General features: G+C 42.8%; 1 protein-coding gene across 1 annotated transcript; it reads left to right on the top strand.

Moving 5' to 3' along the window:
• Positions 1–5531: 5531 nt before the first annotated feature.
• On the top strand, positions 5532–15083 carry LOC309361151 (protein SET-like). Its single transcript, XM_081896115.1, has 8 exons — positions 5532–5841; positions 8748–8805; positions 9744–9886; positions 10430–10533; positions 10671–10784; positions 12712–12882; positions 12984–13124; positions 14248–15083. Exons 1-8 carry the CDS (start codon positions 5769–5771, stop codon positions 14269–14271), a joined length of 828 nt encoding a protein of 275 aa, XP_081752241.1. The 5' UTR covers positions 5532–5768; the 3' UTR covers positions 14272–15083.
• The last annotated feature ends 2338 nt before the right edge of the window (positions 15084–17421 follow it).

Raw genomic sequence — 17421 nt, 5'->3', positions numbered from 1 at the left:
ATTAACAGGCAAACAGGGATGCTATCTTCTTTCTTTGGCAGTCAGCAACATATCTCCATAAATAAAGCAGCAGCAACAGCAACAGCGGCAGCTTGAACACTCTGCTCCAAAACAGCTCTGCTTCTAGGCACCACAAATCAGTCCAGCATGCAGCCTCCGTTCCGCCGTCCAGCGATCAGCAACAGACACCTCTGGCGACTGGGACGACTGGGATGACTGGAACAACGACTGGTCAGACGACTGGGCCCATAACCGATGTCAGCATCGCCCTTGAGCCAGTGTACCAACTGGACTCATGCACTACAGCCCCGACTGGGCTAGGCGAGCTGGGTAGCACTGCCAGAGACCTCCTTTCCCACAGGAACTTGTCACAGTGCTGTGGACTCACAGCTTGGAGCTGAGAGCACCGGATTCACTGTCTCAATAATGCAGTCGTTGCGCAGCAGCGTTTTGCAGAGTCTTGCAGAGTATAAACCACTCGGAGAGCAGCTCTGAAAAGTATCTTCTTTATTCTATAACTACAGCTATAATACAAACTATATACAGAGCTAAATATTCTGAGCATACATCAATGCTACTCTGAGTGCCTGCAGCTGCTCTTAACAGCAATCTTATCTCTAAATACTATTTCTTGCACTCACTCTCCGACACACTGACTGACTCTCTCTCTCTCTCTCTCACGCACAGAGACTCACTCACTTGACTAATTAAGTAGAGAGCAGTACATTGCTCCTCCTCTCTGTAGAGTCAGCAGAGACCTCAGGAGATGATCAGGAGATTCTTGGGTATGGGAGGGGTTAAATCTCCTCAGGGGAAACCAGTGGCGGGTAGTTCCAAGGGTGGAACTGAAACGACAGGGGAGTGTTATATGTATAACAACTGTTTGTTTTCTTCTCTGGATCAAGCTATGTTCGCAGCGCACATTGATTCTTATGGGGGAGTATGTTACGATAATGAAGTAATGCAGCTGCAAAGTCCTAGCTTGAAGTGTAAACATGATGGGAATGTTGGGACTGCTGTGGGAAACAGAGGGGCAGTCTTTTCACAGTGCGCAACACCGGAATTACCTCAGAGTGTAATATGAGCTGTACAGGATGTACAGGAAGTTTTAGTCACAACACTGCTGGAATTTGAAGAGAGCAGTCATGTTTTTTGTAACGCTGCAAAGACAGAAATAAAAGCATGTAAATACGTTTCTATCTATCTCTTTCCCCTGCCTGGGGGAGGCAGGAAAGAGGGGGGTGTTCTTCTCACGTTTGAGAAGAATCGCCGATCGAGACCTTGCCTGCGTCTGCTGGGGAATGCAGCCAGGGAGGTCAACAGGGAATCAAGCCGGGTGCCTGGACTGCTGCCAGCTTCTCATGAGAAGGGCTTGAATTTCCAACAGCCTCTCCAGCGAAGCACCGACCCCTCTCGCTCTCCAGGCTTCAGCGAAAGCAACGCCTAACCTCAGGAGCAAGGAGGGAGCGCTCCCTCTGCACTTCAGAGGCTTCACGTTGCTATCGCTGAAGCCAAGAACCCTGCATTCGCTCCATAGGACACACACACATTTCCCCTTAATTTTTGGAGGGTAAACAGTGTGTCCTATAGAGCAAAAAATACGGTAGTCATATATTCTCCTATCGGCTCTAACACTGGTCAACAACAAATTTGTTGTCTGCGTTTTTTCAGTTGATTTAGGACGAATCTGATGCGCTGAATCCAAAAATCACATCGGTTTTCCTCAATCAGGTCAAGTTTTTGAGCTATGGCCACATGTCTTTTTTTACGTTTTTGCGCACATGAACGCTTGTGTGGAGCACTTTAGAAGAAGTTGGTGGGGGTAAAATGCCATGTCGAATAATTGTTTTGATTGGAAATGATTATTTTAATGACAAGAAGTATTCAGGTCCGATAGTTCTGGGTGATTATGTCGAAAAGGGATCAGTTTGAAGTCATAAAACCTCGAAATCTTCCATAAATTGGTGCGGCTGGGATCAACAGAAAGAACCGGAGCAGCCTCAAGTATCCTGATCTTCAATCAGCACGTCGTCCTGTAGCTCATTGTGATGAAATTCCAGTGCCTATCTTCGGAGAACTTCCTGACATTAGTGACGAAGATGCCTCCAGTGTTGAAGGACATGAAGAAGAAGAAGTGGTTCTTGAAAATGATGCTCCACATCCATTTTCCCAAAAGGAGTTGAATGATCTAGTTCGCGACCTCAGCTTGTCAAAGGACTCTGCCGAAATGTTGGCATCCAGATTGAAGGAAAAAAACCTCCTCTCTGACAGTGCTCGCATCAGCTTCTTCTGCAACAGGCATCAAGAGTACCTCCGTTTTTTCTCGGAAGAGAAGGACTTGGTGTACTGTGCAGATATTGCGCAGCTTCTGCTCAAGCTTGGAGTGCCACAGTACGAACCCAAAGATTGGAGACTGTTCATTGACAGCAGCAAGCGATCACTGAAATGTGTTCTGCTACACAACGGCAACCAGTTTGCCTCTATACCCCTGGCTCACTCGAGTACACTGAAGGAGAACTATGAAGCGGTGAAGTATGTGCTGGAGAAAATTGGTTATGATCAACATAAGTGGTTTATTTGTGTTGACCTGAAGATGGTGAACTTTTTGTTGGGACAACAGTCTGGTTTCACCAAGTACCCATGTTTTCTGTGCATGTGGGATAGTAAGGACCGTGCTCAGCATTACACGAAAAAGGACTGGCCTGTGCAGGAGGAATTGGTGTCTTGCAAAGAAAGGAACGTCATCAACGACCCCCTGGTGGACAGAGACAGAATACTCTTCCCACCGCTGCACATCAAGCCCGGCTTAATCAAGCAGTTCACCAAGGCTCTGGACAAGGATGGTGACTGCTTCACTTACTTGTGCCAAGCTTTTCCAGGATTGAGCATGAAGAAGTTGAAAGCTGGCATCTTTCACGGTCCTCAGATCCGTCAGCACATCAGAGATCCAGAGTTTGGAAACTCAATGAACGAAGTGGAACTGGAAGCGTGGAAGGCATTTGTTCTGGTAGTGAAGAACTTTCTTGGCAACAATAAAGCCAGAAACTACGCAGAACTTGTCAACAACATGCTGACTGCTTTCAGAAACCTGGGCTGCAACATGAGCGTCAAGATGCACTACCTATTTTCACATATGGACTGGTTTCCTGAGAACCTGGGTTCAATGAGTGACGAGCAGGGGGAGAGATTCCATCAGGACATGAAAGAGATGGAGACCAGGTATCAGGGTCGCTGGGACGCAGTCATCATGGCTGACTACTGTTGGACTCTGAAGAGAGACCTCCCTGCCGCTGAGCATTCCAGGAGTTCCAAGAAATGGAAGTTCAAGCCCTGAAGTTTGAAAAATGGTGAAGCAACATGCAATTTACGTGTACTTATATGGCGAAATTTATGGCTATTGTGTGGCCTTTTGGAGCCCGGCACACTTCCTTGCGCAGCTCTGGTTACCGTCAGCTACTTGTAGCAGAGTTAACGCAGCGTAGAAAACTGATGCGGTGCGTGTGTGATAAATCAGGCTGCAGACAAGCGTTCTAGCTTATCTTTTCTCAGTCTTTAATCGTGTAGAAAAACAACATAAATCAGACATACATCAGACCCGGTGAATGCGCTGACATCTTGCTGTTCACCGTCTGAGAACGGAAGAACAAACACTGAACACACAGAGAAAGAACACTCCCTTCTGTGAAAACTGGCCACGCCTCAGGAATGTGAGACGTCACTCAGAACTTCTTAACCCTGTAAGTTCTGATTCTCTCCACACTTACCTTTATCAATGCCCACCATTCAGTTTACAGTAATCGATGTTTCTATCAGGTAATCAATATATGTTGTTGGGAAAACATTTTTTTTCTCTTAAAAACATATTTAGGATGATATGTGTTGACAAAAATCAGCTGATAATGCCACAAAAATGTAATCGATTTTGTCACAAGATCTGATTTTTTTCAAATCAACATAACACAAAAACCTGACCTGATGGAGAGAACCGGATGACATTTCCTGATTCAGCAGTGCAAAAATACCCTAAATCAGTTGTAGAAATCTAGACAACATTCAAAAAGTAAAAAATTATTACCCAATGTAATGTTCCAGTGGTGACATTAATAGTGTATGTAAGGGCATTTCTGTGATTTTTGTAGTGCAACTCATGATTTTTGTGGTGCAGGCTGTGCCCCTGGACATGATGTGTGATTTGACGGTGAGTTTGGGTTGTCCCAATGCAAAAAGCATGAGGATGCACGAGGATACGTGCTTCAAAACCATGTTTTTGGGCCATGGCGTTGCCAGGAAGCCGTGGATACTGGCTTCTTGTGGTGCAGGCTGTGCCCCTGGACATGATGTGTGATTTGATGGTGATTTAGGTGTAGCCCAATGCAAAAAGCATGAGGATCCATGAGGATCCGTGCTTCAAAACCACGTTTTTGGGCCATGTTGTGGCCAGGAAGTCATGGATCCTAGTTTTTTGTGGTGCAGGCTGTGCCCCTGGCCATAAGGTGTGATTTGACGGTGAGTTTGGGGTGGCACAATGCAAAAAGCATGAGGATCCATGCTTCAAAACCACATTTTTGGGCAATGGAGTGACCAGGAAGCCGGGGATCTGAGTTTTCTGTGGTGAAGGCTGTGCCCCTGGGCATGATGTGTGATTTGACAGTAAGTTTGGGGTGGCCCAATGCAAAAAGCATGAGGATCCATGAGGATCTGTGCTTCAAAACCACGTTTTTGGGCCACGGTACGGCCAGGAAGCCATGGATCCGTGATTTTTGTGTTGCGTGCTGTGCCCATGATGTTTGATCTGATGGTGACTTTGGGCTGATCTAGTGCAAAAATCATGAGAATCCATGTTTTTAACCATGTTTTTGTGCCCCTGCGGCCCCACAAAATAGTGGGTGCATGATTTTTTTGCTGCTGTCTACAGAGTAAGACATGGTCTACAGTATCATGGTGGTTTTATTTAATTTGAATGAAAAAATCATATGAATTCACGAGGATCCGTCTAGATCCGCCTTTTACCTTTTTCCTATTTTATTTGGTAAAGCCCAAATTTCATTATTGGGAAAATTTCTTGAAAAGCGAGGGGCTGCGAGCACCAGCCTGCCCTTTAGAGCTTTTGGTAATGCGTCCGCGCAGGCGCGTGGTGTGTGTGTTCCATCCTACTTTCGCTTCTCCTCCGATAGCATATTCCCATTGAAAGCCGCAAATATTAGTTCATAGACCCACAGCCATGGCGACCAATTAGCACGCGCGGGAAGAACTCTAGCTACCCGATGGGAGGAGGAAGTTAAATGCTTACGCCCTTTTCGACACCTATGCAGTAACTCCATTTTCTCCTTTCCTCGATGGGCAGCTTCTGCAGCCAACGCACCCGTTTTCTTTAGGGACGCTTGTACGCTTGCGCGGCTTCTTGCGCACGCTCACACAGGAAGTAGACGACGGGGCGGGAAAAAGGTCTACACCTCTGGTGGCCGCGGGAAAGGAGAAAGGGAGGGGAGGGGGAGGGGGAGGGAGGAGAAAAAAAGGTTTTTTTGCGCCTGCGCAGAGCTTGCTCTTCCCTCACCAAAAGCAGGAGGGAGCTCTCGCTGTGTGGACTTAGCTTGAGGGGCCCTCAGGTTCTGCCGCCGCCACCCCGTTTTCTCACACGCGAGGGAAGAGCCAGGAGTAGTAGGAGCAGCGGGTTGAGCTAAACCCGGTGTGAGGTGAGGCTCCTCCGCTTGTTCAGCCTCACGTCCGTGTCTGCCTGCCTCTCGCTTTCCCCGCTTCTCTTTCCCAACATGTCGGCGCCGGCGGCCAAAGTCAGCCAGAAGGAGCTCAACTCCAACCACGACGGGACCGACGAAATCTCAGGTACAAAGGCCGAAAACGGGGGGTTGTGTGGAACGTGGAAATGGTGGGCGGTGCCCTGCGGGCGGGAGTGAAGCGCGAAAGACATTCAGGTTCTTTTGCACCTCCGCAGCCGCCATCTTCTCCAGAAACAGCAGTGGCAGCCACCACAGGAGGCGGGAAGGGGAAGAATGCTTTGGAGCTGCGGGGGGGGGGCTCGCTCGTGTGGGCCGGATGTGTGGGACGCGGCGGCTACAGCCAAGCAAGGAAAAGGAGACCATGTTAAAATTCTTTTGTCTTCCACGCGATGGACACTTGCTCGCTTGTTCTCCCTTCGTTCCTTTACTTTTCTCGTTTCTCTTGCAGCAGCGGCAGCTACAGTAAGAGGCCTCATTTTTCGTTCCCTTTACCTCAGTCTTTTTCTCTCCACATCCTCGCGGACTCCTCGGGAACTCTGTTCCCCGGCCCCCTTTTTGCTTGCCCGCCATGATTGGCTTTTCTGCGCGGCATGGCTTCGGGTTACAGCAGCTTTTGCATTTTGGAGGGTAGTAGCGCGTTTTGGGGGGGGGGAGGGAAGCTCCTGTGCTTCCTACATTCATGTTTTTGGAGGCCGCCCAGAGTGGCTGGGGCAGCCAGATGGGCAGGGTACAAATAAATTACTATTATTATTATGTGGATCGCTAATTCCACCACTACCACGTGCGGCTGTGGCGTGGCTTCCTCGACTAAATCTCTTTGTAACTTTTTGCAGCGCAATCTGTTATTCTGACTTAATCCTCTCTAACAAAATAATAAAAATACACTTAGATTTCCAGTTGCTGCAGCTTAAAAAAAAAGGTGTTTGGTTTTTAAAGTGACTATAGTTTTCCATGTATTGGAGAGAAGCGCTCCCCCCCCCCTTAAGTCGCGCTGCTTGTAGCCCCGCCCCCCCCTGTTGGATGGCAGAGACCAGCCTACAAGAGAGTTCCCAGCGTCCGGCTCTGCGCACGTGTTTCCTCCGCCTTCATTTTTACCCGCCTTAAAAAATAATTTAAAAAAACCTGGAGGGATGAACTGCAAGGTGATTGTGCTTCGGTTGCCTTCAATTGCACGTGAGTGAGACACGTTGTACAGTACAGATGAGTAGGTCGTTCAAAATTAAAACTTGGTCCCAAGTAAATTGTATGGAATTGCAGCCTTAGCTAGGCCATAGGTGAAGTGGGCGTGGGGGATCCTCCTAGAAAACTTTTGTCTAGGTTTGTGGGATCCTGCCTTTTTTAATAGCTTCTTCACACTGCCTTTCTGTTATCCTAAAGCATGCTCACCTACACAACTCTGTGTTTTATTTCATAAAAAATAGTAATCCAGGAAATCAATGTGTTCCCAAGTGTGTTATATATAGTTTTTCAGTTAAGTTAAACTGGTCAGTTGTATAGTTGAATAAGCTTTTGGATCTATTTAAAGTGCCCTGAATGGTCTTAAAGCTTACTACACTGTCTTTTAGATGAGCGTGACTGGCAAGTTGAGAAATTTTAGAACAAGCAAAATATGTTTTACTGGAGCAAGAAAGCTAAAATAGTGGCAATATCTTGATCTGGAGGGATTTGGCAACAGGTTTGGGTGGCATGCTTATTTGTGTTAGGATAAAGACAAAGTCCATAGAGGTTTTTTGAACCACATAATAAGTAAGGCTAAATTACTCTCCAAAATGTATAGACTCTTACTGGATTGGGAAGTGCTAGAGGAGGTGGTTAAATCTGTGACAATTCAGTGGTCTAAAGACTTTGGTTATAATATTTAGATGGCATCTTGGGAAAAGCTTTGGAAAAAGGACAAAGTTTACGGCTTGCTATACGTTAAAAGAAAACTACATGGCAATGTTCTGCTGATTGTACATTATGCCAAGTAAGCTGGTGACAATGTATAAAACCAGCTCAAATCTTTGCTGGAGATGTAAAGAATCAGAGGGAACAATGTGGAAATGTAAAAAGATTTTTAAAAAACTGTTGGGAATCTATAATGAGCTTTAAAAAAAATGTTCAAATTAACTGTCATTAAAAAGCCGGAAGCCTTTTTTAGGTATTATTGCTGCAGATATACCAAAAGAATTAAGAAAGATGTATGCAACTACTGCAGTGAGAATATTAGTAGCTAGATGGTGGGCGGGAGATAAAACAACTAAATTGGAATGGCAGGTGAAGTTATTTGAATATGTAGAATTGGCAAAGATGACAGGGAAAATCAGGAATCAAACCAAGAGTTTAACAAAGAATGGGATTTATATATTTAAAAGAACATTGTTCTCAGATAAAATCTTTGAAATGTCTTGAATAACTTCTGCAACAAAATATTCTACCAAGAATACGGACAATTAACGGTAAGTTTAAAAATATGCAATTATGCAGTCAACAAAGTAATGATGGACCATATTGAGGATGACGGAAGTCACAATATACGGAAGAATCATATTTTCTATGTAAAAATTTCTTTGTATGTGAGGTGATTTGTTTTCTTGTTTTGTGGTGGAGGGATTTAATATTTAAAATCAATAAAGATTAAAAAAAGTGGCAATATCATCAATAATGTTGAAAAATATCTTGTGAATAGACAAGAACAGCTCTTTTTACCTGTAGACTTGGGCCCAGATTTTGGATTAAAGTTTTTCAGCACAGTATTATGCTAGTTTATACTCGGGATTTTCTTTTTTTTAAAAAAAAAAACAAAACCCCTTAACTTCCTGTTTTAAGTGTGCAAAGGATTGCAGTTTAAGGAAGAAAATACTATGTTTCTTTGTTAAAATATATCCTCAGGAAAGGGGAGTTTCAGCAACTGAATACACAGTCCAAAAGCACTGCAGATTGAGAAACATTCAGGTCATCCATCCACAATATGGATACTTGCATTGAATTGTGTTACTAATTGGAATTTGACTTGAGCCACTTTTTTTCCAGACAAAGAGCAACAGGAAGCAATTGAACATATTGATGAAGTACAGAATGAAATAGACAGGTAACCCAGATGGCTTTGTATCTGTTTTTTTAGAATACACTTAAAACTACTCTACATATATTATAATAATGTAGATATTCCATAAAACAGCATTGCTTGTAACATCTGAAGTCTGTTTCATGGTTAGACACAGTTTCATCTCTTAATAAAAAGATGAAAAGGAAACTGTTCGGAGCCATAAGAAGCTCTTACCTTTTGGACAAAGATGTTCATAAATTATGTGACCCAAGGCTCCTTAATCAGAAATGCTGGCTATGGGTGTGCAATGAGGGGGAAAAACATGCCTCCCCCCCCATCCCACTACCAGCAGTACCAAATGCAGCCTAGCTACTGAAACTACATACCTTTCAGCCTGTCACCTTAATTGCATGCTTTCTTGCTTCTCTTCTGTGGATTTTACATAAGCTATAAAAGTATTTCAAAAGTGCAGGGGATTGAAAAATAAATCAATGGGAAACTAAATTGTTTTATTTTTTATTCCTTTTATGCACACCTAGTGTCAGCAATCAAACAGGCAAATTGGGCCATTGTAATGCTGAATTTTCTGAGTTAGTGAGTAAAGAATTTAGAGCCACAGTTAAAACAGATTTATATGTGGGAAATGCTGTGCAGTATGGTAGCATACTGTACTTTACTCTGTCAATGCCGGTCTTTGACCTGAGAATGTGTACTACTGTACAGTTAAGACTGACTTCATCACCATTCAGATATTTGGTTCTGATCTGTAAGGATAGATTTGTCTTGTGTGTTTAGTGTTGTGGCTTGTTTGAACCAAAAATGCCACACTTCATTGAACACATCAACTGAAGACCCAGTTCTGTTGGTTTCAGTTTAAATCTTCTAATTTAAAAAATCTTCTGTTGAATTCCATGCTGCTTTGATACTTCCCTTAAACCTCAGATTTCCCACTGTGTTTGTATATTGTCTTTGCTATATAGACTGAATGAACAAGCCAGTGAGGAAATTTTGAAAGTAGAACAGAAGTACAACAAACTCCGCCAACCATTCTTTCAGAAGAGGTCAGAATTGATCGCCAAAATCCCAAATTTTTGGGTAACAACATTTGTCAACCACCCACAAGGTATGCTAAAGTCCTATATTTTCTTAAAGCTTAATTTTATAAGCTTATTTGTAATAATTTTGTAAAGTGACTTCCAATATTCAATATCCTATCCCAACAAGACAGCCTATCAAAAAATAGCTTAGATGTACTCTTTCCCAAATGTGAAGTCTGTGATTCAAATTCCTAAATACTAGTTTCATTTCAATTATTTGGTTGTATTGAGCAGTGTTGTTGAGTTGGCAGCAAGGCTTCTGTCAGTGGAACCTTTGAAGAAGTTGGGAGGAGGAGTTGCTCCTGGAGGCAACCCAATTCACTTAAACTTCAGCCCTCAATAGTCTGTAAACGTAGTTCAGAAATAATTCATTAGAAATTAGGTTGTATTAGTTGATTGGTGCATATGGCCTGTAACAACTTATTATGGACATAGTTTGAAAACCCTGAAGCAAGATATATTTTGGAGAAGAGCACAACTGTAAGTTTAAGAAATAAAATTAAGTAGGGTAGGGGTGCTAAAGAATATGGAAAACAAACTTTGGATGGAAATTTTTGTAATTTTGATAGTATCTGCACTTTTGGGAGAAGAAGATGAGGAAGCTCTCCATTATTTGACCAGAGTTGAGGTGACGGAGTTCGAAGACATCAAATCAGGTTACAGAATAGATTTTGTAAGTAAAGGTGTGCTGCACCTTCCTTACCACCTATGTGGATGGCTGAGAGAACAGCCTGATAACTCCCCGAGGCCTTGCTTTGAAATCCATATGCCTTGTTATGGTAGCTACATTTTATGTTCTCTTGACTGCAGTATTTTGATGAGAATCCATATTTTGAAAACAAGATGCTCTCTAAAGAGTTTCATCTGAATGAGAGTGGGGACCCATCATCAAAATCAAGTGAAATCAAATGGAAATCTGGGAAGGTATGTAGCTGTTTGTGTTTCTTTAAATCAGTGTCTATTTTGAAACAGTGTTTTCCCTGCGTGATTCGTGATTCTAGCCACTAGTACAGGCAGTGGCTGTTTTTGGTGTGCCCAATATGTGCACAACTGCACACATGCCAAACACAGAATTGACCCAAAAAAATCACAAAAGGAGGGGTGCAGTATGGGGCAGCCTTACATGGACCCTGCCAACAAGGAGGGGGGTGGTCTGGAACATAACAGTCACACAAATCGGTTGCTGCCTGTACTATCTTCTCTAGCTAGAATGGTTTCCTCCAGACATGGGTGCAACAAAGCATGATTGTACCTCTGTTGTGGAGTTAAGGTTGTTCTGTGTTTCAGAGCTGAAAACAATGCTAATATACCGTATTTCACATCTGGCAACCCATGCACCCCTCTGGTTTCAGATAGTACATGAGTAGACAAGTCTAAAAAGCTCTAGGAGGCTTAGTTCAGTCAGAATAGAGTATACACTTCCAGAGTTAATGCTAAATACATTACTTCGGTAAATGACCTACCATAGCTGCTAAAGGACCATGAAATATTTGTGTCCCAGTCTTTTTAGACTCGCCTATCCATATCCTTTCTGAAATCAAAGGGGCACATTGTTTGCCAGGTGTGAATTTTTTTTAGCTCTCCTACCCCACAAAGTGAAATTCATAAGCTACTCCTGAGATTGGTATGAGAACCTTATGAAGCAAATAATACACGTGAAGACCAATCTGTGGGTTGTAGCCAGTGTTAGTCATACTTGGAGTAGTTCCATTGAAATTAATGAGCATTCAGTGGGTCTCCTCTGAGTAGAACTTAGTTGAGTGCAACCCTCTTTATAGTGTGAAAGGAAATGGTTAATCTATAAAAGAGCATGGTATTAGTCTACTGCTGAGAGATGGAAAAGGGACAAGCATATACAAATCTTAAAAGCTAATTGCTTCAATTTATTTATCCATTTATATACATTTTTTTATTCTGCTCTTCCAGGTTGCTCAGAGTAGCATATATGGTTCCTCCCTTCTGTCCTCACAACAACTTTGTGAGGCAGGTTAGTCTCTGAGAACTGACTGGCCTAATGTCATCCATTCAGTTTCATGGCTGATTGAGGATTTGAGTGTTGTGTTGTAACCAGCGTGCTACACTGCTTCTGAGTAACTCTTATAAAGAGACCTGAGGAGGGTTGGATGTCAAATTTTAGTAACTCAGTTGTTTGACCTTTGCTACTTGTCTGGCCTAGAATTGTCAGAAGATTCATATTAATAAGGGCAAATCTGGTAGGTTTATTCCTTCCCCCATCAAATATTTTAATGGAGAGAACCAATAATGCTGTGATTGGGTTGTTCACAAGGGGATGTGACCCTGTTGTAAAAGTACAGCTGATGGTCATGGGATATTCTTAATGAGAAGCTATGTTTCCTTCACTCTGGAATTCTCTACTGTGTTAATGTGTTGCATCACATCTGCAGAATTTAAATTGCCCTTATACCACTTCCCCAAAGAATCTAGGGAACTATAGTTTAAGGGTGCTAAGAGTTGGGATATCCTTAACAAACTACAATTCCTAGCATTCTTCGTATGGAAGTCTTGACTGTTGAAGTGGTATGAGTGCTTTAAGTGTGTGCTGTGGAAGAAGTGACCTTTGTAGAACTACTTCAAAATGGCCAGATTGTTTGTTATGTCTCAGGTGCCTTAGTCTTTGTTTTTCCAAATGGCCACTTTTTTCTGAAATTGATGGGGATATCAAAATCAGTTTGATGTTCCTTATCACAGAATCCTATTCAGTAAGTGGCTTGGTAGTCTCTGAATAAAGATGACAAATAGCAGTCACGTAAGTTAAAGTGAATGCTTTTTTTGATGGAAAAACTCATTTTCAAAAGAAAGTTATGATTTCTCTGTGTGGGTTTTGTTAAAGGATCTGACAAAGCGTTCAAGTCAGACACAGAACAAGGCCAGCAGAAAGAGGCAGCATGAAGAACCCGAGAGTTTCTTCACTTGGTTCACTGACCATTCTGATGCTGGTGCTGATGAACTAGGAGAGGTCATTAAAGATGACATCTGGCCGAACCCATTACAGTACTACTTGGTAAGCGTCTTCTAATGAGTTTACACCATTTAGCAGGGTGTTTATGGCTGGTTTAAGACAAATAAGCTAACAGTAGCATATATTGTTGTTCTTTGAATAAGGTTCCTGATATGGATGATGAAGAAGGTGAAGGAGAGGAAGATGACGATGATGAGGAAGAAGGAGGCTTGGAGGACATTGATGAGGAAGGTGACGAAGATGAGGGTGAAGATGATGAAGATGATGACGAGGGAGAAGGAGAGGTTGGAATGATTGATATTTTCCATTTAGCAATGGCTTGTTAATAGAATTGTAGAATTAGAAAGGACCCTGAGGATCATCTAGTCTAACCCCCTGCATTTCAGGAATGTGCAGCTGTCCCATACAGGGATAAAACCTGCATCCTTGGTGATATCAGTACCACTTTCTAACCAACTTACCTTGTAAGTTGCAACTTTTCCAGGTTTGAGTTGAGATTCATTCACCCCATGATTTCTTAAGCTTGTGTGACTCATGTTCTGAATACATGTATCGAGTTCAATAAGGGCGTGTTCATGGTAACTTTATGAATGGCAAATATTATAAGCACTTGAAGGATTTTTACTAGTTTACCCGCTATTTGTGGCACAAGAATTGACTGGAAACTTTTCCCTACCTGTTGTGTGGAGACAATAGTTCCTTGCTATGGGCTACCTAACAGCTAGCAACTTCAGGTGTGGCTAAGGGCAAAGTGGCAGTGGTGTGTGCGTGTTCTGCCTGGTGTCAGGCAACTTTGTTATCATCTCTGCATGCATCTAATCTTTGTGTGCCATAGTTTTGAGCGACTTGGGTTAAGTAGCTGTGTAATTCAGAGGATCTCTTGGTGTGGAAGAGCAGTGTTTTAAAAGTATAGGAGGTTTGCTCAGAAGTGTGCCCAGCTGTGTTTCTTTGTTTATATTTAATTATGAATTAGATTTATATTCCACCCTTCATCATAAGATTGCATGGTAAAAACATTCAGTACTTTTTTCTAAAAAAATGTTTAGGGGTACTCTCATTTTCCTACTCATATTGAAATACTGCTGCTCAATGAGGCCAAACCTAGATTCAGAAAATGTTTAGGAGTATGCGTACCCCCAGGAAAAAAACACTGAAAACAAGTAAATGAATAAAACAAAGTAAGTAAAAACAGAACCGCAAAAAAAATAATTTTGAGAGTCCCTTTAGCAAGCATTGTAAATGAATAGCAACCTTGCCTTGTGATGTCTAGGTAGAGCAGAAAGGAGGATTGTAGAGCCTCTCCTGTAAAAGCAACAACATAGTGATTAATAAAGAGAGAATGGGTGGTATGATGTTTGTATTAATGTGATGATTACTTAGCAATGTGTAAATTTTGTATTTCAACAGGAAGATGAAGGAGAAGATGACTGAACACTGACAGATTCCAACCACCACCCCTCTTTCCAGTCCTAGGAGCAAGTTGCTATTTCTCCCTGCCCCCTCCTTTTCGTTGCCTTGTTCTCCTGAGGTCTCTCCCCCCCCCTCCTCTTCACTATGGTTCAGAAATAAATTTTGGAGAAAATATCAAGCGACATGCCATGGAAATGAAACATCTACCTTCTACCCTTTTTATTATTCCTGTTTTGAAGCAAAAACAAAAGAACTGTTAATGGAATCAACACACCGTGCTTTGTGGGGAAGAAAAGAAGCCTTCTGCTCCCTTCATTTTGCTGGAAACTGAAGAGTGCTAGGCCCCTGTGTAGTAGTGCATAGAATCTAGCTTTTCCCTCCTTTCTCTGTATATTGGGCTCAGAGATTACACTATCTCTCTATGTGAATATGGACAGTTAGCATTTACCAACATGTATCTGTCGTCTACTCTTTTTTTTATTCTTTTAGCTTTTTCATTTTTAAAAAACGAGGGAGTTATAGACAAGGCGGCAAGCAGGGTTGGGTTTCAGATGTTAGGGTGGGTTAAATGGGCATTTTGACAAAACAAGGCTCATTTGGCATGCTCGTTTGTGTGTTAAAAAGATGAGTTAAAAAACAAAATCTCCTAGTTACAGTTGAGCCCTGCCACTTGATGGAGAATCAACAGAACCTGTAGGATCTTATGTTGAATTTACATTCTCTGTTATACTTTTGTTCTTCGTTTTGTTTTTTGTTTGACTGGGAAAAGGAAGGCTTAAATGTTAAAAGGTGTACAAGTTGCTTTGTTACAATAAAACTTAACGTGTACACAAGGAGGCTTCTATTCTTCACGGGGGGGGGGGGCAGGATGCTTCTGACCCCACCCCTTTGGTTTCTCAACATGTAAGTTCAAAATCTTTTGGCCTAATAAATATGTTCCAAGGAAGAAAACTGCAAAAAACCAGTTGTGCATTAAAAATGAAAACAAGCCCCTCAAGCAGACTTACACTTTCATGGGTTAAGGTTGGAGCAGAGGCGTAGCAAGGTCAGGTGGTACCCAGTGCAGCATTTTGTCATTCCCCCCCCCTTGAAATTATTAAAAGAAGGAAAAATAAGATACAGTTGCAAGTGTTATTTTCTGGTTTGTTTACTTAACATTGTGAGCATAAGCACTTAAAACCTTTTTTCCCCTAACTTTGTTCTCTGCAAATTTTGAAATCACATCAAAATCAATTCCATTTGCCATTATGGTGCTGGAGAAGACTCTTGAGAGTCCCATGGACTGCAAAAAGATCAAACGTATCCATTCTTAAGGAAATCAGCCCTGAGTGCTCACTGGAAGGACAGATCGTGAAGTTGAGACTCCAGTACTTTGGCCACCTCCTGAGAAGAGAAGACTCCCTGGAAAAGACCCTGATGTTGGGAAAGATGGAGGGCACAAGGAGAAGGGGATGACAGAGGACGAGATGGTTGGACAGTGTTCTCGAAGCTACAAACATGAGCCTGACCAAACTGCGGGAGGCGGTGGAAGACAGGCGTGCCTGGCGTGCTCTGGTCCATGGGGTCAAACAGTCGGACACGACTAAACAACAAATATAATGTTTTGATGAGAAATAATAGACTGAGGTCTATATTTGTCTTTTCCAATTTTTGCCACAATGCATGTCTTGGGACCGTATCGAAAGCTGACTTTAGATTGATAAAAGCAACATGACTAAGTAACAACTTTTTCAATTGACAAGATGGCTAAGCCAGAGAGCTGAGCTTGACTCATAGTGGACCTAAGATAACTCTTGAATGAGCATTTTAGCCTTACATCAACATCCTTGTGAGGTATCTTAAACTGAGTGTGAGTGGCCTGCCCAAGCTCACCCAGTAAATTTCTTTGCTGAATGGGGATTTGACTTCTGATCTATTGGGTCCTAGCCCATCACTCTTTAAGCACTACTGGACCATATTTTTGTTTAGCCGTAGGCTCCTAGAGTGAGCTCCAGCCAAGCTACAGTGTAATGGCTGTAAAATGGAACCAAGTGCCCTTGCATGTAGCATGCAGTAGAAAAGTCAAGGCAGGGATGATGCAGCCTATTGTGGCTCTTACCAGAAGAGCACACCTGCCTGAAACATGCATTTCCAAAACCCATCCCAGTCTTAGATTTCTCAGTGTGCACTTTGCAAAACCCTGAAACCTAGCTTTCACTCATCCTAACTGCACTCTTGTGTGTTGCCATTGGCTGTCTCTACGAAGCCGGCAGAACCCAAGCCAAGTAAGGAGGGGGGGCACTTTTTTATTAAGTGTTGTTTTAGAGAGGCGGGTCTTTGCTGCTCATTAAAAATGTATTCCCACGTCTCTTGAAAACACATAACTGCAGGGGGAGGAAATTAATGGACTCTTGTGGGGTTTCTGGCAGAGGCAAGTGTTGGGGGCTATCTGTCCAGATAAGAGTTGCAATTAATTTCCTTGCATAAGCTGGGTTTTTTGTTTTGTTTTTTTAATGCTGCTAATCATGGAGGCCACTTGGTCCTCCAGTGACAATGCTAGATCCAAGAGCACTCTGATTACAAACCTGATCCCTTTAGGCCAGGGTAGTGTAACCTGCTCCAGAATAGGTTGAACACTAGGAGGCTGGACAAGACAAACCACCAACAAATTTCATTTTTTGATTTAAATCAAATTGATAACAATCACTATTTAAATCACTAGTTAGTAAGAGACTATTTGAATCACTTTTTTTCAGAAAGACTCAGACTCATTCTTGCTGGTATAATCTTTAATTTTTACAACCAGATGAAGGTATCATTTTTGGAATAATAAATGCTACCTTCACGCAGGGAAGACTGGGAGCAAAGGGGAGGCCAGCCTGCCAAGCACCCAGGGCGGCACTGCACTGCTCCTCCCAGCGTCATGCATGAGCAAAACAGGACTGCCGCTGGTGCCGTTGTCCCGCGTGCTCCGCTTTCAGGGGCAGCAGGGGCTTCTTGGAGGGGGGTCAGGGCCCGAAGTGGATGTGTGGGACAGGCAGCGTCCTCGACCTTGGCAGGCCGCCCATACAGAAACTTTTCTAAACCAGAATCGTGGCAACTAGAATGCCAGAAATTACTAATGCAAGTTATTTGAAGGAGGCAGCATTGTATCTCTTGTGGTCTTACCTGCGAGTCAGAGCTCAATGTACT

Source organism: Podarcis melisellensis (genome assembly GCF_964234715.1).
Source record: "Podarcis melisellensis genome assembly, chromosome: W".
NCBI classification, from domain to species: Eukaryota; Metazoa; Chordata; class Lepidosauria; order Squamata; family Lacertidae; genus Podarcis; species Podarcis melisellensis.
Note: the sequence above shows the minus strand (reverse complement) of the source record. Positions and strands in the feature narration are given on the sequence as shown.

Coding starts and splice junctions, on each gene's coding strand:
- LOC309361151 (XM_081896115.1), top strand. CDS start 5,769: ATGTCGGCGCCGGCGGCCAAAGTCAGCCAGAAGGAGCTCAACTCCAAC. Junction 5,842..8,747: donor CGGGACCGACGAAATCTCAG/GTACAAAGGCCG, acceptor CTTTTTTTCCAG/ACAAAGAGCAACAGGAAGCA. Junction 8,806..9,743: donor GTACAGAATGAAATAGACAG/GTAACCCAGATG, acceptor TTTGCTATATAG/ACTGAATGAACAAGCCAGTG.